Source organism: Hyla sarda, chromosome 4, assembly GCF_029499605.1.
Source record: "Hyla sarda isolate aHylSar1 chromosome 4, aHylSar1.hap1, whole genome shotgun sequence".
In the NCBI taxonomy this organism is placed as follows: Eukaryota; Metazoa; Chordata; class Amphibia; order Anura; family Hylidae; genus Hyla; species Hyla sarda.
The window spans coordinates 175,369,063-175,393,075 of NC_079192.1; the positions used below are offsets into that span (position 1 = coordinate 175,369,063).

Here is a 24,013-nt window from a genome sequence, read left to right on the forward strand (position 1 = left end):
CTGGAGGCACCCTGGTTGGGAAACACTGTTTTAGGCCAGTGTTTCCCAACCAGGGTGCCTCCAGATGTTGCAAAACTACAAGCCCCAGCATGCCTGGACAGTCAAAGGCTGTCTAGGCATGCTGGGAGTTGTAGTTTTGCAACATCTGGAGGCAACCTGGCTGGGAAACACTGGCCTAAAACAGTGTTTCCCAACCAGGGTGCCTCCAGATGTTGCAAAACTACAAGCCCCAGCATGCCTGGACAGTCAAAGGCTGTCCAGGCATGCTGGGAGTTGTAGTCTTGCAACATCTGGAGGCACCCTGGTTGGGAAACACTGGCCTAAAACAGTGTTTCCCAACCAGGGTGACTGTTTTAGGCCAGTGTTTCCCAACATCTGGAGGCACCCTGGTTGGGAAACACTGTTTTAGGCCAGTGTTTCCCAACCAGGGTGCCTCCAGATGTTGAAAAACTACAAGCCCCAGCATGCCTGGACAGTCAAAGGCTGTCTAGGCATGCTGGGAGTTGTAGTTTTGCAACATCTGGAGGCAACCTGGCTGGGAAACACTGGCCTAAAACAGTGTTTCCCAACCAGGGTGCCTCCAGATGTTGCAAAACTACAAGTCCCAGCATGCCTGGACATTCAAAGGCTGTCTAGGCATGCTGGGAGTTGTAGTTTTGCAACATCTGGAGGCAACCTGGCTGGGAAACACTGGCCTAAAACAGTGTTTCCCAACCAGGGTGCCTCCAGATGTTGCAAAACTACAAGCCCCAGCATGCCTGGACAGTCAAAGGCTGTCTAGGCATGCTGGGAGTTGTAGTTTTGCAACATCTGGAGGCAACCTGGCTGGGAAACACTGGAATAAAACAGTGTTTCCCAACCAAGGTGCCTCCAGATGTTGCAAAACTACAAGTCCCAGCATGCCTGGACAGTCAAAGGCTGTCTAGGCATGCTGGGAGTTGTAGTTTTGCAACATCTGGAGGCAACCTGGCTGGGAAACACTGGCCTAAAACAGTGTTTCCCAACCAGGGTTCCTCCAGATGTTGCAAAACTACAAGTCCCAGCATGCCTGGACAGTCAAAGGCTGTCTAGGCATGCTGGGAGTTGTAGTTTTGCAACATCTGGAGGCAACCTGGCTGAGAAACACTGGCCTAAAACAGTGTTTCCCAACCAGGGTGCCTCCAGATGTTGCAAAACTACAAGCCCCAGCATGCCTGGACAGTCAAAGGCTGTCCAGGCATGCTGGGAGTTGTAGTCTTGCAACAACTGGAGGCACCCTGGTTGGGAAGCCTGCGCAACTTACCGGCTTCCGTAGGATCCAGCGCTGCACGACACTGCCGCGCGACAGTGCCGCGCGACGATCTCCGACAGCGATCGTCGCTGGAGCCTCGGAAGGGTAAGTGAACCTCTTCGCCGGTCCCCTTCAGCTGTTTAGTTTTGCAACAGCTGGAGGACTACAGTTTACAGACCACAAACCAGGGATCTGCAAACTGTGGCCCTCCAGCTGTTGCAAAACTACAACTCCCAGCATGCCTGGACAGCCAATGGCTGTCCAGGCATGCTGGGAGTTGTAGTCTTGCAACATCTGGAGGCACCCTGGTTGGGAAACACTGTTTTAGGCCAGTGTTTCCCAACAAGGGTGCCTCCAGCTGTTGCAAAACTACAACTCCCAGCATGCCCGGACAGCCAATGGCTGTCCAGGCATGCTGGGAGTTGTAGTCTTGCAACATCTGGAGGCACCCTGGTTGGGAAACACTGTTTTAGGCCAGTGTTTCCCAGCAAGGGTGCCTCCAGCTGTTGCAAAACTACAACTCCCAGCATGCCCGGACAGCCAAAGGGTGTCCAGGCATGCTGGGAGTTGTAGTCTTGCAACATTTGGAGGCACCCTGGTTGGGAAGCTTGCGCAACTTACCGGCTTCCGTAGGATCCAGCGCTGCACGACACTGCCGCGCGACAGTGCCGCGCGACGATCTCCGTCAGCGATCGTCGCTGGAGCCTCGGAAGGGTAAGTGAACTTCTTCGCCGGTCCCCTTCAGCTGTTTAGTTTTGCAACAGCTGGAGGACTACAGTTTACAGACCACACACCAGTGGTCTGCAAACTGTGGCCCTCCAGCTGTTGCAAAACTACAACACCCAGCATGCCCTGACAGCCAAAGCCTATGGCTCTCAGGGCAGGAGCCCGGGCTGACATTACAGTGCAGCCGCCCGGGCTCCTCATACGGTCTCCCCGCTACCCCCCTTGTCTCCCGCCCGGGCTCCTCATACGGCCTCCCCGCTACCCCCCCCCCCCCCCTTGTCTCCCGCCCGTGCCGCTCAGCTCCCGCTGCTACAAGACTACAACTCCCAGCGTGTCCTCACTGTAAGGCCATGCTGGGACTTGTAGTCTTGCAACAGCAGACAGATGGGAGTTGTGTGGCGCTGGCAGGTGAGAGGGGGGGATATAAATCACTGCAGTGTCCCGGTAGCGCAGTGAGGGCAGCGGGGAGAAAGTATGTCGGAGCCCGGGCGGCAGTAGCTTCTCCTGCTCCATGTTGGAGCTGGAGTAAATTTAGTCAATTTTTATGGCCGTTGCGACAGTTTATTGCGCAACTGCGACTGTCTCAGTTAATAAATTCCTGACCACTGCAAGTCAAAACTGAAAACTTTCTAGCTCTTGCTAGGGAAAGTCGCACAATTTATAGGGTAGGCGCAATTGCGACAATTTTGCGCCAAAAATAGTCAGAAAAAACTGACTAAACCCCTTAGTAAATGCCCCCCAATATGTCACCAAAAAACTATCTCAGAATCGCTCTGCTCAGAAAAAGCATTCTAAAGTTATTACCATTTAGTTTTCAGTGATCAAAAGAGCCCTAAGATACAAAGCCATCGGTGAGTTTAAAGGGGTACTCCGGTGAAAAACTTTTTTTTTTTTTTTTTTTAAATCAGCTGGTGCCAGGAAGTTAAACAGATTTGTAAATTACTTCTATTACAAAAATCTTAATCCTTCCTGTATCTAATAGCTGCTGAAAACTACAGTGGAAATTCTTTTCCGTTTGAAACACAGAGCTCTCTGCTGACATCATGAGCGCAGTGCTCTCTGCCGACATCTCTGTCCATTTTATGAACTGCCAGAGTAAAAGGAAATCCCCATAGCAAACATATGCTGTTCTGAGCAGTTCCTAAAATGGACAGAGATGTCAGCAGAGAGCACTGTGCTCATGATGTCAGCAGACAGCTCTGTGTTTCAAAAAGAAAATAATTTCTGCTGTAGTATTCAGCAGCTAATAAGTACAGGAAGGATTAAGATTTTTTAATAGAAGTAATTTACAAATCTGTTTAACTTTCTGGCGCCAGTTGATTTAAACAAAAAAAAATTAAAAGTTTTTCACCGGAGTACCGCTTTAACTGAAAAAAAAAATGTAATCTTTGTGACACAAATATAATTTGCATAATAATTTGGAACTGGGTGTAAATCCATGAATGGAGGGCTTCTAAAGTACATACATGGAAAAAACATCACCAAGTGTCTACATGCTATTGGGCAAAATAGATGGGCCGAATGGTTCTCATCTGCCGACACATTCTATGGTTCTATGCTTACCTATTATAATGATGTTGTGCCTCTGCGCCCCAACTTGTATAATTTCTAGTCCTAGATTGTGTAACCAATTATTTATCACAAGCACAGATTGGGGGGGGGGGGGGGGATTCCTCTATGAGGTATATATGTAATTATTGATTAAGTGCCTTATCAGCATTATTATATATTTATGGTTAATCTGTGGCAGTCTGGAATCTATATTTGTATCTGCTTTGTCCATGTTGAGAGCTATTTTAACCTGTTAAGGATGCAGAGCATACAGGTACGCCCTGAATCCAAGTACTTAAGGACGCAGGGCATACCTGTACGCCCTGATCCCGTCAACGGGGCTTAAACCGCTCTCACTAGCGGAGAACGAGGTAAATCCCGTGGGTCCTGGTTTCTACCGGCAGCCAGGACCCACGGCTAATTCCGGACACTGCCAATCGGGCAGATGCCCGGCATCAACCCCTTAGACACCGCGATCAAAGTTGACCGCAGCGTCTAAAACAAAACTAAAACCGTCTTGGCAGCTCAGCAGAGATGATCGGGACTATCGCGACAATTGGTGATGCAAAAAACAAGACCTTAAATGGACACCACATAACCAATGATACACAGCAACATGGACGCGTTTCGAGCACATACACACTTTTGATCACCATAACACCTGTGCATACCCTCATCCCTTTATGGAAGACAAAGGGGGAGGGGTAATCGCTTGTGAATAAAATATACTGACAAGTTAAACTATTTTGTCACAAAGACAGGTACAAAAAATAAAAAGGTACATATACAGATATGGATAGAACCCTGTATAGGTACATATACAGATATGGATAGTACCCTGTATATCAGTTGTAAGTCCCCAAAAAGTTTGATAAGGTCTGGCTGCCATGGTTCCTTTTGGGGGAGTCGGCTGTTCCCTCGGAGCGGTCTCCTCAGTAAGTGTGGGTGGTTACTGCCATCTCTGTGGAGAAATGGAGGGTGCTCTTGGGTGTAGGTCTGGTGTGTGATTGTGGTGTGTTGATGTCTATTGTTGGGCTGTATAACTCCGGAAGCTTCGTATTTGGCCGTTTCCTGGCTAATATCACTTTACCTAAGGACTCATTTTTTATACTGAGTTATTGCTATTGTGATTGCATTTATCCATGTGAGTTTTGCCTTGTATCATGCGTAGTTTGGGCACTCTTATGGTGCTCTCTGGAGTTTGGTGTTTTCCTTTTCTTAAATTTTGTGTGTGCAAAATTATAAATAAACACTTAAAAAAAAAATGTTGTCTAAGATTTCAACACTGCATCTTAATAAATGATATGCTTCATAGAGGCAAAAGGTATAATCAAGAGATATATAACAAAATAATTGCAAGACTAGAGTGAGGTAGACTTCCTTATTACTTCCTTAAAAATATTGCCTGATTTTAAAAGAATGTCATTGCCTATAAAAAATTAATAAATAATACATGCACCAAAATAGTCAATGTTCTGTTCCTTTCCTTTCCTTAAGCTTTCACAAATCTAATGGAGATAAATTATATGTGCTTTGCACTAACATACTGATGGTTTAACTCCTGTGGAGAAAGAAAGTTGGTGCTGTAGCGCTCACTCCACTTGAGTGTGCCAATGGATCATTTTGCTGGAAGGGGTCCTGATGAAGAAATGCTGTCTGTTCTGATTTTCTCTCGCAGTGGCCTTTGCTACAACTATCGTGCATGGCCAATGCCTGGCTGGAAGGCTGACCACACCCGTAAGCCGGAGGAGAAAGAAGTATGACTAGTGCAGTTATTAGGTAGCATCCACGTGTTGGGAATAGAGTTGGAGTGCACACTCTCTAAATATAGTGCTGAAGAAGGGTCACACAGAGTAAATTACAGAACTATTGGTTCAGTCCGGCTTCTTACATGACAGTGCGCTCAGCCTATCACCGGCCAAGGCGGGACAACTCTGCGGCCGGTGATAGGCTGACGGCTCTGTGACGTTCCCATCCCCAGAAAGCAGCAAGAGGATCACAGCGGAGGACCGTGAGCCTGGCACCGGAGCAACGTAGGAAGGTTGGGAGTTAAAGTTTGTTTTTTAATATTCGCAGCCCGGGCACAGGAATACAGAGCACAGTACAGCGCAGCGGCTGATAATTCATTGGGGGAAGGGGAAGAAGGAGCGCTCGCGGGTCACATATGATGTGGGGGGGGGTTAGAGATGGAGCGCTCGCGGGTCACATATGATTTGGGGGGGGGGGGGGGGATACTGTTAAATACCGTGGAACAGCCATAACTCACAAAAATAACACGATACACATTTTCGGTCATACCGCCCAGCACTAACCTCTAATAATACAAAACTCAAAGAACTTAATAGCAATAGTAAAGAAAATATCATATAAATCATCCAATGTTCATGCAAAAAAACAGTATATTGAGTGAACATTACAAACTTCAGAAAAAAGAATATCTGAACATTTTTATAATATCAAAAGATCAGATGACTAAAGCAGATTGTATTCCCATTACCAAGAATGTCACTATAGCCACATTAGTGGTACCCACAATGAAGCCATACAAACAGTACACACCCAGACTGGAGAGGCAGCAACTTCATCTCAAACATGTCAAGGAATGGATACATTAGCAACAAAAGGAGTCAATGCAGAACTAGAAATATTTGGGTTTATCTAGTAGGATCAAAAATATCTATGAAATGGATACATTAGCACCAAAAGGAATTAATGTAAAACTAGAAATATTTGGGTTTATCTAGTAGAAGACTAATCCAGGGCACATGGCAAATTGCGAGCCATACTGTTTAACCAGTGCCTCGATTCACCCTATTTAGAGTTTTATACTCCCCAAGTACTAATTACATACCAATACCACAGTGTAACATGCTCTAATCCATCTCATATCCTTTATACCAATTATGTACAAATAAGATTATTTGGTACTATCTGACACCTGTAGTCACAACCAAAGCATTCAAATATACTCAATTTTGGTATTTCTATCATCATAATTTTATGTTTATGTACATTAAATAGCTATATTTATATTAATGTTATCTATATTAATATATCCATATAACCATATAATTTACTTTCCAGTCTTATTTTTATTTCCTATATTTCGCCTCTATACATACCCTATTCACTGCTTAAAATAAGTAGCAAGAACTGTGGTCTGGCACTGCTGCCCAATTATAACCGATCCCAGCAGAAAAATACAGACAATTCACACACTCTGTGCAGTACTCCCAGTGCGATCCACAAAGTTGCAGGAAACAAATGTTCATCAAGAAGACGGAAATGAAAGGACACACCCGGGGTCTTGATAGGAGAAGAAATTGAAAAAAAGGTTCTAGTTACTCAAGCGGAGGTAAAGGAGAACAAGCGTGACAAATTCATGCGTGACGTGCAAAATAGGGTCTTCTCCTGGAATGTACGCCGAGCTAACAAATCACGCAAGAATCATTTCAGAAAACTAGCAATATCGTCTAGCAAGCCGGAAAATAAATCCCCCGATTTCTGGACAACAGACTCGGACACTTCCGCATCTGATGATAATGCTGCAAAAAGCAATAGGGAGCAATCCGTTAGTGCTGTCCCTTTATGAGGCGCACAAGGAGGGGGGGGGGGGGAGAAAAAAAGAAGAGAACCAGAGTCATGGAGAAAACGCAAGGGAGTGAGCTGGAAGGACTAGTTCGCCCCAGTAACGTGATTAACACCACGGATGTGGTCTTGCCTGATGATTTGGCAACTCTCCTTTCTAAGGGCTCCAGTTTTGGATTAAACAATGTTTTTGATGCAGTACAATTTGAAATTGATCTACTCAAATATTTGAGAAAAATGTATCTCTATAAATTCTTTAACAGAGTGGACGCTGTTCCACCTACTGTTACAGAGTTTAGAGAGGGAGAGAAATCCAGCACAATTGGTCCTCTGGGGTTTAGCCTTATAGAGAATTTCTCCGCTGCTGATAATAAATTTGTAGAGCTTCTAGCAGGCTAAGCCAGTGACAGGTTTAGGGTATGATGAGGTTATGACACAAATAGCCCCATTTAAGGAAGGTAATAAGTCTGTTTTCTCTCCCCCAATTACACCTGGTAGCTCTATAGACCTTTTCAATAAAGCGGTAGTAAATGAGGTCAAGTCCTTACTCTATCCCCCCAGTATTTCCAATTTATCTGCTAAGGAACAGGCAGCTATGAAATGGCTAAAGAGCAGACCTGATCTGATAATTGGCAAGGCGGACAAGGGAGGTGGCACGGTAGTTCTGTCTTCCTCTTCTTATGAAGCAGAGGCTTTACGCCTCTTGAGTGATTTTGCTGTATATGCCCCTCTAAAGTCTAATTCAAGATCAGCTCCGCTCTTTTCTCCGCATTCAAGTGGAGAAAGGAATTCTGTCTAAAAAGATGGCGGAAAAATTGCTTCCTGCTTTTCCTAATTTTCCTCAATGGTACTTCCTTCCAAAAGTCCATAAGTCACAGAGCCGTCCCCCGGGCTGCTCTATTGTGACGGGGATCGGCTCTGTGACTGAATCCCTCTCCCAGTACATTGACTGGAGTTTAAGACCTCTCCTGGATAGTGTACCTACACACCTTAAAGATACTAATCACCTGTTACAGCATCTGTCTTCGTTTGACTGGCAGCCTGGCTATCACCTAGCCTCTATTGATGTTGAGAGCCTGTACACCCGCATCCCCCACGATGCGGTTGTACAGGCTATCAAAGATTTCCTCTCCCTCATCTGAGTTAAATAAGTGTATCTGCGAGTCCCTACGGCTGATCCTTAATAACAATACTTTCACCTACAAAGATGGTTGGTACAAACAGGTAAGTGGTACAGCCATGGGGACTCCAGTCTCTTGCACTTATGCAAACCTTTTCGTCTCTATTTTCGAGAGGAGGTTTGTATTTTCCAACAGAAATCCCTTCTGCAGCCACATAACATTATTTTTGCGTTATGTGGACGATATCCTGGTTGTTTGGGAGGGAGGTGAGGACCTGTTCTATGGATTCATTGAATACCTCAATGGGTCCAACGATATGAACATGCTCTTCATCTCCCTCTTAGGGGACCAGGAGATCGACTTTCTGGACGTTAAAATCCAGATTCTGCAAGACAGACTAGTCACGTCCGGCTATAGGAAATCTATTGCTAAAAACTCTATCCTTCCTTTCGACAGCTCTCACCCTCTACATATTCGCAGAGGTATCCCCTACAGCCAGGTTTTACGGCTGAAGAGAATTAACAGTGACGGAAGTAATTACTATAAGCAGGATGACTAAATGAAGGTTAGATTTTTACAACGCGGCTATCACAGAGACCTTATCAATCTCTGCTTTGAAAGAGCCGAAAAGGTAGATAGATCTTCTTTATTAAGATTTTTTAAAAAGAGAGAATCCAAATTCAGGCCAGCAGCGTTTCACATTTGCCTTCGCGAATAGCAACATGAACGAGACAATCAGTACTGCAATCAGACGCAAATGGTATATGTTACAAAGAGATCCCATACTAGGAAAAGTAGCTGTCAGTCCACCTTAATTACCTTTAGAAAAAGTACTACTCTGGGAGATGTTTTCAGAAAAAATGCAAGACAAAGCATTGAAAATACGAGTATGACTAATAGGAATTGGCTGACTAGCAGTGTTCCGAAAGGAAACTTTGCATGCAAACAGTGTTCTTTCTGCACTTTAAACCTAGCAAGAAGAAATATCTCTGTAGGTCGTTACAACCATGTAGTTAACCAGTTTATTACATGAAGAACCTCATACATAGTATACATCTTGATGTGTCCCTGTGGATTCGTTTATGTGGAAAAACCATTAGAAATCTTATTATACGTGTTCGCGAGCACCTTAGATCCATTCAGACTGGAAAAGATGCCCCACATTTAATTTCCCACATAAAGGAGTCTCACGGAGGCAATGGTAAAATTTTAAGATTTGCCGGACTGGAAAAGGTGGAATGTCCAAAAAATGGAGGGGACAGGCACAAAATGCTGCTTCAATGCGAGGCACGCTGGATACTTAGGCTGGAAGCCCTGGGACCACCCGGGTCTAAATGACCGGAATGATCTCAGTCCATTCCTGTGATTGTTTTTTACCTTATTCTGTTCTGTTGTTCGTATTTGTTTAGACATTGCGATGATAACCCTGTTATTGTCTATTTAATACGCACCTGTGAGCGGCGGCGCAGATCAGCAGCCCGAAGAAGTGCGCCTTGTGCGCAGGAAACAGTCTGTCGCTGTGAGGTTGCTCCTCTGCGCCTACCCGCCTGCGTGCTGTACCGATGATGAAATAAAGTCTTCTCCTATCAAGACCCCGGGTGAGTGCGTCCTTTCATTTCCGTCTTCTTGATGAACATATTTTTAAAATACTTTTTAGTGTATGATTGGTTCTTGTCCAATCCCAATTGGGTTTTGGCCCATAAATAAGCTACAGTAGTGTAAGCATGCATGGGATAAGCATAAGGCTATCCTTCATATAAGATAGGGCCAAGGAAAATTGATAGGATTAAGATTATTGGGCAGACTAGATGGGCCAAATGGTTCTTATCTGCTGACACATTCTATATTTATATGTTACAGACCCACACTAAACTCATACTGCTATTGAAAAAGATGTACAGCTGAAATGTGTCTAGCATAGAAATTCAGGTATGTACCAATAGTACCTGTCTTTTATTGTGTGATTCAGTTTCACTACTATATTCAAAGAGTGTGTATGCCAACTCTATCTCCGCCACAACACTATCCGTTACACATGCTGGTCACATTTCCTCCTCTGATTGACTTGTGCGATCAGCCTGCCAGCCAGACACTGGCCGTGCAAAATCGTTGGTGCCGGGTGTGGCTTACCAAGGCATGTAAGCAGACGCAAGGTCCGGGCATCCTTCACTTATCCTGGGCATTTGGCTGCATTAATACCCCTTCTACCCCCTGTACTTGTGGTGGACTCTCTCCTAAGTGCCGGTGGTCTGAATGTCTGGCTGCAACAAGCATAATGAAGCGCAGAAGGCACAGGAAGGTGGCGGGTCTGGGCCGCATGATGAGCCGGCGCCATCTTGCTCCAAGGTGGCTGGTGTGGCAGAGAGGCTGTAGCGCTTTGCACGGGTCACAAAATCCTCGGCTCCAGCAGCAGGGGCCAACTGGCTGATATGAGAAGCCGGCCTCCTCCACAGCTTCGGGGCCCTCTGCTACCAACAGCCAGCCTGTGAGTAGTACCTGTCAGGGCCAGTCTGGGGTTAACCCTTCCAGCGACGGAGCACTCCTCTCAGGCTCTGAAAGCCCCACCACCGCCACCACCTCTGCAGTCTGCTTGCCTGCAACTCCAAATGTGAAGCTACACTATATGAAAAAAGTGTCTGAGAATAGGGGCGGTGGAGGAAAGTGTCAGGAAACGTGGGGTTAAATGGTTCTGACAGCTCTCTCTCTCTGTTTTATTTTGCCTTGGGTTACGCCCAGCTGTCTGGACAGGTCAGCTGACCTTGATGTGAACACCTGGTCTGGGCCTATTTAAGCTGGCAGTCTACTTCCAATCATTGTCTGCTAAAGAGCTCAGTTTGTACTCCTAGCTAGCTTTGTACTGAATCTGTTATATCTGGCATTTTGACCCTACGGCTCCGCTCTCTCACTCTTCTCTGTTATTAGCGATTTTGTACTTTGACAACACCTGGATTTAACGCGGATAGTGGACATTGACTTATTGTGTGAGTGTGTTAGTTTTGCTTCTGTTAGTCTGTCTGCTCCCTACAGTGACTTCCATCACTTGTCTAGGGAGGGACTGTCACTGTGGTTACGGACCCGTCACCTAGGGCAGGAACGTAAGTAGGCAGAGATAGTGGAGGGGGCAAGAATAATGTGCACTCCTTCCCTGCCCGGACGTGACATTTTAGCAGGCTCATATACCTGCATTTGCCTTGTTCCTGCATTATGGAAGCAATGTCTGCTTTGGTGGAGCAAATCCAGGGCTTGACTCCGCTTGTCCATGATTTAGCTGAAAGACTTCAGCAATATGAGTATTCTCAGTCTCAGTCAGTATTAGTCCAGACCTTGACTCAGAGGTTGCAAGATCAGGAGCAGTGAGTTCAGAGCTTGCTAGCTAGAATTCAGGAGCTGGAGTCTACCCGAACTCAGCTGATATCTGTTCCTGCTTCAGCTCATGTGGAGCCACAAGTTAGTCTCCCTGACCGATTTTCTGGTAACCGCAAGATGTTTAAAACCTTTAGTGAGAGCTGCAAATTGTACTTCAGGTTAAGGCCTTACACATCTGGTACTGAGGCCCAAAGAGTGGGTATTATTATGTCTCTTTTGCAAGGGGGTCCCCAGGAATGGGGATTTTTCCTTGGTCCCAATGCTCCGGAGTTGTCCTCAGTGCACACCTTATTTGCGGGATTGTGGCTCTTGTACGCTGAACCAGACTGCGCTGCGTACGCTAAGAGTTAACTGTGTACATTAAAGCAAGGTCGCAGACCAATAGAGGAATACTGTGCAGATTTTACAAAGTGGTGCATGGCGTCCAACTGGAATACTTTAGCCTTGATTCGTCAGTTCAGACTAGGGTTATCTGACACCTTAAAGGACACGCCTGTAACCTATCCCTCTCCTGACACCCTTGACCAAGCCATGACTTTAGCTGTGTGCTTGTATAGACGATTGCGAGAATGCAAACGGGAGTGTTCTTCATAATCTGTCTCTCCTGTCTCTAAATCTGTGCCTGAGGATGAACTTATGCAGAGAGGGTCCATTCGTACTCCGAAATAACGCAGAAGGTTTCGTTAACTCTTTGGCCTGTGTTTTTTATTGTGGAAAGGACACTAATTTCTTGGCCTCCTGTGTCAAGCATCCGCCTCCAAGTGGTATTCGGGAAGGCCACTTGGGCGCACAGGTATGTCATGTTCCTCAGAGAACTATGTCTGGCAAAGTTATTCTGCGGGGCATTGTTTCATCATCAGTCCAAATCATCCAAATGGCATATTCATTGCTGTTTCTTTGTCTAGTTTTGTGGTTTCTTCTATGTACTCTGTGTGTCTGATTCTTATTTAATATGTTGGGGGGTTTAAATTGGCTGCCTTTATACAGAGCGCTATTAGTGCCTTCTCGCATGCAACCAATTAGGCTTTATTCACTTTATTCTGGATATGTTACTGTGGGGTGTTATTCATTGTTGCCCATTACTGTGTCTATCGTACCAACTTTGTAAAATTGTGCCGCTTGGTGGAAAATTGTGTATTTTTTTGATTGTTGCTTTGGCCTAGATTGGGATGTGGGGTGGGACATGTGTGTGTTGTAGGGTGAGGGGAGTGGGGTTGGTTGCTTTTTTTATTTTTTTTACATTTTGTAAAACTTGAAACTTTAATAAGAATTTCTGATAAAAAAAAAAAACATAATTGGAGAAGAGTCCAGCAGACTGAGGCAAAGTGACAGCAATACATCAAAAACAACATCAGCACCAACTTTCTCTCTTCACAGGAGTTAAACCATGAGCTTGTTAGTGTAAAGCACAGACAATTTCTATAGGAGCTGCAAAAACTTTGAATAAATAGACCAGTAGATGCACAGCTCCAATCTTTTTTTTTTTACAGGACTTCTTATCTTCTAAGGGTATGGAACATTGAATATTTAGCTACAGAATAATATATACAGTGGTCCCTCAACATACGATGGTAATCCGTTCCAAACGGACCATCGTTTGTTGAAACCATCGCATGTTGAGGGATCCGTGCAATGCAAAGTATAGGACAGTGGTCTACAACCTGCGGACCTCCAGATGTTGCAAAACTACAACACCCAGAATGCCCGGACAGCCTTTGGCTGTCCGGGCATGCTGGGTGTTGTAGTTTTGCAGTATCTGGAGGTCTGCAGGTTGTAGACCACTGTTAGAGAAAGTTGTACTCGGCCTGTCCCCGCCGCTCCGGACAGTCACCGCTGCCCGGGATGTCGGCGTCCATCGCTGTCGCCGCGTCCCCGAGGTGTCCCCGACGCTCCGGCAAGCCCTCTGCTTCCCCGGCTTCCTCGCTCTCCGTGATCACGCCGCTCCTATTGGATGACGGGACGGCGTGCGCAGCAACGTGATGACGTTGATGGAGAGCACCGATGATGCAGGGGATCCCGAAGAGGACGTGCTGGAGCCTCGAGGACAGGTAAGTGATCGTCAGCGGACCACACGGGGCACCATAAACGGCTATCCGGCGGCAGCTGAGGCAGTCAGCGCAGCCGGATAGCCGTTTATGCGATGGCCCCGACATACAAAAGCATCGTATGTTGATGCTGCCTTCAACATGCGATGGCCTCTGAGAGGCCATCGCATGTTGAAATTATCGTATGTCGGGGCCAACGTAGGTCGAGGGGTCACTGTATGTATGTATGTATATATGTATGTATATATATATATATATATATATATATATATATATATATATATATTATTTTATTTTTTTCCCCAGGCAATAACATTCTTTTATGAACATGCAATATTTTTCAGCAAATATTTGGGAAGTGTACCCTACTTTATGCATGCACATAACTGAATAAGATGCCATAATGATTGCTTTAGGTGGACCACATTATATTTTATATCAAATTTTTTTCATATCCATTATTACTTGTTTACTAAAATACATGTATATTGGTGCTGTCACAAGGGCCCTGTGACACACTCTAGATATAAATACAGTCATGGCCGTAAATGTTGCCACCCCTGAAATTTTTCAAGAAAATGAAGTATTTCTCACAGAAAAGGATTGCAGTAACACATGTTTTGCTATACACATGTTTATTCCCTTTGTGTATATTGGAACTAAACCAAAAAAGGGAGGAAAAAAAGCAAATTGGACATAGTGTCCCACCAAACTCCAAAAATGGGCTGGACAAAATAATTGGCACCCTTAACTTAATATTTGGTTGCACACCCTTTGGAAAAAATAACTGAAATCAGTCGCTTCCTATTACCATCAATAAGCTTCTTACACCTCTCAGCCGGAATGTTGGACCACTCTTCCTTTGCAAACTGCTCCAGGTCTCTCTTATTGGAAGGACGCCTTTTCCCAACAGAAATTTTAAGATCTCTCCACAGGTGTTCAATGGGATTTAGATCAGGACTCATTGTTGGCCACTTCAGAACTCTCCAGTGCTTTGTTGCCATCCATTTCTAGGTGCTTTTTGACGTATGTTTGGGTTCATTGTCTTGATGGAAGACCCAAGATCTTGGACGCAAACCCGTGCGACAGTGCAACCCAAAATTTGTTGTTAATCCTCAGATGTCATGATGCCTTGCACACATTAAAGGCACCCAGTGCCAGAGGCAGTGAAACAACCCCAAAACATAATTGAACCTCCACCATATTTCACTGTAGGTACTGTGTTCTTTTCTTTGTAGGCCTCATTCTGTTTTCGGTAAACAGTAGAATGATGTGCTTTACCAAAAAGCTATCTTGGTCTCATCTGTCCACAAGACATTTTCCCAGAAGGATTTTGGCCTACTCAAGTTAATTTTGGCAAAATGTAGTCTTGCTTTTTTATGTCTCTGTGTCAGCAGTGGGGTCCTCCTGGGTCTCCTGCCGTAGCGTGTCTTTTCATTTAAATGTTGACTGATCGCGCTGACACTGATGCTCCCTGAGCCTGCAGGACAGGTTGAATATCTTTGGAAATTGTTTGTGGCTGCTTATCAACCATCCGGACTATCCTGTGTTGACATCTTTCATCAATTTGTCTCTTCCATCCATGCCCTGGGAGATTAGCTACAGTGCCATAGGTTTCAAACTTCTTGATAATGTTGCGCACTGTGGACAAAGGCAAATCTTGATCTCTGGAGATGGACTTGTTACCTTGAGACTAGGGCTGGGCGGTATGACCAAATATGTGTATCACGGTATTTTTTTTTAACTTACGGCAGTTCCACGGTATATAACGGTATTTTCACACAACCCCAATCATGTGACCCCCCCCCCCCCAATCATGTTACCCGTCATCACTGTTTTGCTCCCCCCAATTAACCCCTTAAGGACCAAGGAGTGGTCCCACTCTTCAGATATATCGCGGGGTTACACAGTAATCCCGAGTCATATCACGGCGGGCCCGGCGTCAGTGAAACCGGGACCCGCCTCTAATAGCGCGCAGCGACGATCGTGGCGCCGCGCGCTATTAACCCATTAGCCGCGCGCTCAGAGCTGAGCCGCGCGGCTAAAAGTGAAAGTTCCCGGCTAGCTCAGTCGGGCTGTTCGGGATAGCCGCGGCTAATCGCGGCATCCCGAACAGCTGACAGGACAGCGGGAGGGCCCCTTCCTGCCTCCTCGCTGTCCGATCGCCAAATGACTGCTCAGTGCCTGAGATCCAGGCATGAGCAGTCATGCGGCAGAATCGTTGATCACTGGTTTCTTATGAGAAACCAGTGATCAGCATAGGAGATCAGTGTGTGCAGTGTTATAGGTCCCTATGGGAGCTATAACACTGCAAAAAAAAAAGTGAAAAAAAAGTGAATAAAGATCATTTAACTCCTCCCCTATTAAAAGTTTGAATCACCCCCCTTTTCCAATAAAAAAAAAACACAGTGTAAATAAAAATAAAAATAAACATATATGGTATCACCGCATGCGGAAATGTCCGAATTATAAAAATATATCATTAATTAAACCGCTCGGTCAATGGCGTGCGCACAAAAAAATTCCAAAGTCCAAAATAGTGCATTTTTGGTCACTTTTTATATCATTTAAAAATGAATAAAAAGCGATCAATAAGTCCTATCAATGCAAAAATGATACCGTTAAAAACTTCAGATCACGGCGCAAAAAATTAGCCCTCATACCGCCCCATACACGGAAAAAAAAAAAAGTTATAGGGGTCAGAAGATGACAATTTTAAACGTATTAATTTTCCTGCATGTAGTTATGATTTTTTCCAGAAGTCCGACAAAATCAAACCTATATAAGTAGGGTATCATTTTAATCGTATGGATCTACAGAATAAATATCAGGTGTCATTTTTACCGAAAAATGTACTACGTACAGGGGTGTGGAAATTTTATAAAAAAAACTACTTGTCCAAGGGACTAAAGCGGAACACAATCTACTTGTCCCTCAAGAAAATCCACTTGTCCTGGTAGATGAAATAATTTCAACCAAAATAGTACGATCCCCCCCACTAGACCACCAGGGATGGATATACGATTTCTTTAGACACTGCTGACAGCGGTGATCTAATGGGTTAATAGGTGATCGCAGCATGGCAGGATATTAGCGGCGGGAGAGCTGTAGCTCCTCTTACACCTGAGCCAAGCCCAAATAAGTCTAGATGTAACTTTTTGATCACCATAAAAAAATTCTCATATGAAGTGACCAAAAGGACTATTTTTTTACATTTACACCGTTCACCATACGGTTTAATTAACATTATATTTTAATAGTCTGAACATTTCTACATGCAGCGATACAACTTATGTTTATTTTTGTAGATTATTTTTATTTAAAGAAAATTGGAAACTTATTAGGAAAGGGGCTTATTCACATGTATACTCACTTTTTAAAATATTTTAATCCCTATTTTTCAGTCTCAATAGGGATTTATGTGTTACTGGGGGGGTTCTGCTTCTCCAGTTTATGTGCTGCATTTTGTGTCAGAAAATGCTGGAAGTTGCATTTAGTTACTAGATAACAACTCACAGCATGCCCTGATACAGCATATGGTTGTGTGGGTGTTGCAGCATGTTGCACTGTATAGTAGGACAGTAAGGTTATTGTGTAACATGCTGGGAGTTGTAGTTTTGGTTTGTGTCAGCTGTAGAGCCATAGTCTATGTCAAGGAATACTGGGAATTACAGTTAGTAACTACAACACCCAGCATGCCCTGATGCAGCCTATGGCTCTGCACCTGACCCGAACCAAAACTACAACTCCCAGCATGTTACACTTTATAGTTCTACAGTTTAGGTTATGGTGTAACATGCTGGGAGTTGTAGTTTTGGTTCGGGCGTGTTTGCGTGCATCTGTGGGGCTCTTGGTTGGCGGGTGAGTATGAAGGGGGGGAGGGATTCTGATGGTGCAATTTAGTGCGGGTGCCACCAAAAATAAATAAAATTAGATGGCACAACTGCCCTAATACCCGACATGACAGTCCGCTCCTATACAAAACATTCATGCATACACATATCATACATACACCCGCCACTGCCCCCATATCATACATACACACCCCCGCCACTGCCCCCCACATCATACATTACATACACTCACACCATACATATACACACATACACTCACACCATACATATACACCATACATATGCACACATCATACATACACCCACCTCTGCCCCCCCATATCATACATTACATACATAAACACACATCACACTTAGACATCATACATTACATACACATCACACATAGACAGACATCATACACACATCATACATTACATACACATCACACACAGACAGACATCATACACACATCACACATACACTCACACCATACATATACACCATACATATGCACACATCATACATACACCCACCGCTGCCCACCCCACATCATACATCACATACACACACACACATCACACTTAGACATCATACATTACATACACATCACACATAGACAGACATCATACACACATCATACATTACATACACATCACACTTAGACATCATACACACATTATACATTACATACACATCACACATAGACATCATACACACATTATACATTACATACACATCACACATAGACATCATACACACATCATACATTACATACACATCACACATAGACATCATACACACATTATACATTACATACACATCACACAGACATCATGCACACATCATACATTACATACACATCACACAGACAGACATCATACACACATCATACATTACATACACATCACACATAGACAGACATCATACACACATCACACACACATACATCATACACATCACACAGACAGACATCATACACACATCACACATACACTCACACCATACATATCCACCAGTGTTTCCCAACCAGGGTGCCTCCAGCTGTTGAAAAAACTACAACTCCCAGCATTCCCAGGGCATGCTGGGAGTTGTAGTTTTGCAACAGCTGGAGGCACCCTGGTTGGGAAACACTGATATGCACCATACATATGCACACATCATACATACACCTGTCGCTTCCTCCCCATCATACATTACATACACACATCACACATACACTCACACCATACATATACAACCACCCTTCCTGCCGCCGCCTGCATTCTCGGTCTCCTCACCTGAGCCGCCATGAGTGGACATCAGAGCTGTAGTCCCGGCCGGTGTGAGATGAGATTTCCGTCCTCCCCCTCACCCCCCCTCTCTGTGTTTTCCCCGTGCAAACTAGCAACCTCCCCGTGGTGGATTAGGTCCTATGGAGACAGATCAGGGGGAGGGATAGAGCTGAGTGCGGGGGATGGAGCTGTGTACGGAGCTGTCTACGTCCTTTCTCTCACCCTGCTGTGTCTTCTGAGCTGCGTCCTCAATCCTCCGGGAGGGGAGATAAGGGTATTCTGCAGTCAGCTGGAGGCCGCCGCCCCCTCCATACACTCTGAGCGCCGGTGTGAGGTGTAGACTTCCATCGGCTTCTGCGCCTCACACCGACATTAAAGAAAAATAAGGGGGAAGTCTGTCTGTCCCTGCTAGCCCGATACAGGGCTAAATCTATAAACAATTCACCTGCCCGGCGCCCAAAACTACTTGTCCCGGGCGTCGGGCGATAGAATTTCCACATCCCTGTACATAGAAACGGAAGCCCCCAAAAGTTACAAAACAGCGTTTTTTTTTTCAATTTTGTCGCACAATGATTTTTTTTCCCGTTTCACCGTAGATTTTTGGGCAAAATGACTGAAGTCATTACAAAGTAGAATTGGTGGCGCAAAAAATAAGCCATCATATGGATTTTTAGGTGCAAAATTGAAAGAGTTATGATTTTTTTAAAGGCAAGGAGCAAAAAACGAAAATGCAAAAACGGAAAAAACCCCGGTCCTTAAGGGGTTAATGATCAGCCCAGCGGGGTACTACTCACAGATGTCACCTTCAAGCACTGCCCTCCTCCTCTTTGTTGGGGGCCGCTGGCGCTGGAACTCACTGTGCGCCAGTGGTCTCCAACCTGTGGACCTCCAGTTGTTGAAAAACTACAACTCCCAGCATGCCGGGACAGCCAACGGCTGTCCGGACATGCTGGGAGTTGTAGTTTTGCAACAGCTGGAGATCCGCAGGTTGGAGACCACTGCTGTACGCTGTATCCCTATGCCCGGGCTGCAAAAGATACAGAAAATAAACTTTAAACTCACCTGCGTCGGCCACACGCTGGGGACTGGAATGCCGGACAGCCGTCAGCCTATCACGGGCCGGGGCGGGACATCGCTCCAGCCGGTGATAGGCTGACGGCTGTCCGCCGTTCCAGTCCCCAGCGTGTGGCCGTGTGAGCTGATAATACATTCCCGAGGGGGAGGGGCCCAACCGGTATTGCGTTATGGGGGAAAATTCATATCGTGCAGCCCAAAAAATTCGGTATGAACCGGTATACCGCCCAGCCCTACTTGAGACTGAGGAATTGAGAACCAAAATTGTGGAAAAATATCAACAGACAGTTCTCAGCTTCGATGCTTGCCGTTATGTATAGGACGTAAATGTACATCCTGGTGCGTTAAGTACCACGGCAGCAGGACGTACATTTACGTCCAGCGTCGTTAAGGGGTTAATAGTCCCCATAGGGGACTATGTATAGCTATCATTTGATTTCATAGCACTGATCAATATTATCGCCTATCTTCAGCTCTGGTCAGCTCAATCTCAGACCAGAGCAGTAGACCCCTGGAGAAGGCCGGAGGCAGGTGAGGGGACCTCTAGCCGCCATGCTGGGTGATCGGATTCCCGCGGCAGTGTTGCGGGTGATCAGATCATCCATTTAAAGTACCGCACTGCCACAGATGCCGTGATCTGTATTGATCACGGCACCTGAGGGGTTTATGGCAGACATCCGGGTGATAGCAGCTGCCGCCTGTCGTGCATGATGCGAGCACTGGTCTGGTGCTCACGGTCATGGCGGAGCGTAAATGTATGTCAAGGTGCATTAAGTACCACGGCACCATGACGTACATTTACCTCCATTGTCATTAAGGGGTTGATCATAGGACTGGTTATATTTCGATACTTTCAGGCACATTCTATTACACACAAAGTTGGAAAAAGTACAAAAGGTGTTTACCCTCTATTTCAACATATTTTATTAGGTTGTATATGATGCACAACCTCAAAAAACATCAGGACTATTTTGGCCACAAATAATTTCACTAACTAGTAGAACCTGTCTCCTTTTTACTGCTCCACTGATAAGTGAAATACCCCTTTTATTTTTCAGGTCTTTGGTTAGAATGAATGTAAAATGTCTTATAAGGCTCTTGCGCTTACCTTTATAAAGTTAATAAATCTATGATTTCTCAAAGTCAGATGAAGTATGTAGTTTAAAAAAAAAAATAAGATTTGAATTTAGATGTGCCATAAGTTAAACACAAGTAGTGGATGCATCTTTCCAAAAATATATTCACCTTTTTATGAATGGTTTTTGGATTGACGTCATTGACAACAATATCCTTCAATCTGGCAAACACTTCTATCTGGCTGGATTCCAGGAAAACAGAGGAGTCTAGGCCTGGAAAGAAGAGATGTGTTCAATAAAAAAAAAATGGCAAACAATCCACTAGAATTATAAATGTCACCAATAATCCACAGTATTATATGATGGGAATACCATTTTGCTGCTAAATTTACCACCCAGTACACACAGCATTAGCGGCTGAACATAATGGAAGACATTAATAAAATGGCATTTAGCTCTTACTTTAGGTTTTTGGTGACTCACCTATATAAATTGGTTGTTTAAAAAAGGCAGTAAAACCATTGTTAGTTTATGTGCAGACAATATTAACCAACATTAACTAATAGCATGACAAAATTAAGTCTAGTCAAATGAATGCAATGTACTTGAATGCTAAATAAAGCTGTTTTTAGGAGGAACAGATTTAAAGTGTGAATACCCTACTGAAACTGACATAAGGGTATATAAATAAATAACCCATATGCTGTGGATCTTAAGGACCCTTTTTTGCAATTCCGACCACTGTCACTTTATGCATTAATAACTCTGGGATGCTTTTCTTCTTTATTCTGATTCCAATACTGTTTTTTCGTGACATAATCTACTTTAACCCAGTGGTAAATTTTCAGCATTACTTGCATCCTTTCTTGGTGAAAAATCCCAAAATATCATGAAAATTTTGAAAATTTAGCATTTTTCTAACTTTGAAACTCTCTGCTTGTAAGGAAAATGGATATTCCAAATAAATTATATATTGATTCCCATATACAATATGTCTACATTATGTTGGCATCAGAAAGTTGACATGTTTTTACTTTTTGATGACATTAGAGGGCTTCAAAGTATAGCAGCAATTTTCACGAAAATTTCAAAATCTGAATTTTTTTCAGGGACCAGTTAAGTTTGAAGTGGATTTGAGGGGCCTTTCTGTGAGAAATACCCCATAAATGACCCCATTATAGAAACTACCCCCCTTAAAGTATTCAAAATGACATTCAGAAAGTTTGTTAACCCTTTAGGTGTTTCACAAGAATAGCAGCAAAGTGGAGGATAAAAATCCAAATCTACATTTTTTAAACTAACATGTTCTTGTAGCCCCATTTTTTTCTTCATTTTTAAAAAGTGGTAAATGGAGAAAAAGCCCCACAAAATTTGTAGCCCAATTTCTCTCGAGTAAGGAAATACCTCATATGTTGACATAAAGTGCTCTGTGGGCTCACAACATGGCTCAAGAGGGAAAGAGCAACTGTGGGATTTTTGAAAACAAATTTTAGTGTCATGGTTTTTGGGGGGCATGTTGCATTTAGAAATTCCCCAGGGTGCCAGAACAGCAAAATAAAAAACAACATGGCATACCACAGGTGTTTGACGACTTTGCGTTGAAGTTGGACGTGAAAATGGAAAATTAGATTTTTAACCCCTTAAGGACACAGCCCTTTTTCACCTTAAGGACTGAGCCCTTTTTCGCAATTCTGACCACCGTCACTTTAAGAATTAATAACTGGAAAACGTTTTTACCGAATATTCTGAATCTGAGATTGGTTTTTCGTGACATATTCTACTTTATTTTGGTGGTATATTTTTGGCGTTACTTGCATCATTTTTTGGTGAAAAATCCCCAAATTTCATGAAAATTTCGAAAATTTTGCATATTTCTAACTTTGAAGCTCTCTACTTGTAAGGAAAATGGATATTCCCAATAAATTGAATTTTTCTTCACAAATACAATATGTCCACTTTATGTTGGCATCATAAAATGGACATATTTTTGCTTCCTGAAATAATTAGAGGGCTTCAAAGTAGAGCAGCAATTTTCAAAAATGTCATGAAAATTGCTAAATCTGAAGGGACAGATGTTACAGAACTACAACTCCCAGCATGCCTGGGCAGTCTAGGCATGCTGAGAGTTGTAGTTTGGCAACATCTGGAGGGCTACCGTTTGGGCATCACTGTAACAGTGGTCTCCAAACTGTGACCCTCCAGATATTGCAAAACTACAACTCCCAGCATGCCCTTTGGCTGTCTGGGCATGCTGGGAGTTGCAGTTTGGCCTTCCTAGTGGTTGCCACGGTAAAGATCACTTTACTTTTACTTTCATTTCCGAAGAGGTTAACACAAAAATTATGATGTTATCCCAAATTTTTTCTTTTTTACAAGGGGTAATAAGAGAAAATGGACCCCAAAATTTGAAGCCCAATTTCTCCTGATTAAGAAAGCGCCCCATATGTGTACGTTAAGTGCTGGTGCACTACAGGTCTCAGAAAAGAAGAAGCGCCATTGGACTTTTGGAGACAGAATTTTGATGAAATGGGTCGCCATGTGCATTTACAAACCTCCCATAGTGTCAGTACAGCAGAAACCCCCCACATGTGACCTCATTTTGGAAACTACACCCCTTACAGAATTTAAGGGGTGCAGTGAGTATTTACACCCCACTGGCCTTTGACAGATCTTTGGAACAGTGGGCTGTGCAAATGAAAAATTACATTTTTCATTTTCACGGACCACTGTTCAAATAATCTGTCACCAGTGGGGTATAAATGATTACTGCACCCCTTATTACATTACGCGAGGGGTGTAGTTTATAAAATGGGGTCACATGTGGGGGGTTTCTTCTCTTCTGACACTATGGGAGGTTTGTAAATGCACATGGCCTTCAATTCCAGACACATTCGCTCTCCAAAAGCCCAATGGCGCTCCTTCACGTCTGGGCATTGTAGTGCGCCCGCAGAGCACTTTACAACCACATATGGCGCATTTCCATACTCAGGAGAAATGGGGTTACAAATGTTTTTTTTTTCCTATTACCCCTTGTGAAAATTAAAAATTTTGGATAAAACCAGTATTTTTGTGAAAAAATTTAAAACATT

At 44.0% G+C, this 24,013-nt stretch overlaps 1 protein-coding gene across 6 annotated transcripts in view; it reads right to left on the reverse strand.

The window, feature by feature from the left end:
* The window catches only part of VPS13C (vacuolar protein sorting 13 homolog C), a 773,393-nt gene that overhangs the window by 407,658 nt on the left and 341,722 nt on the right, over window positions 1-24,013 (reverse strand). For all 6 annotated transcript variants that reach the window (XM_056572804.1, XM_056572802.1, XM_056572807.1 and 3 more), the window contains one exon: window positions 21,094-21,197. In XM_056572804.1, the coding sequence (XP_056428779.1) occupies window positions 21,094-21,197 (104 nt within the window). The remainder of the gene's footprint in view (window positions 1-21,093; window positions 21,198-24,013) is intronic.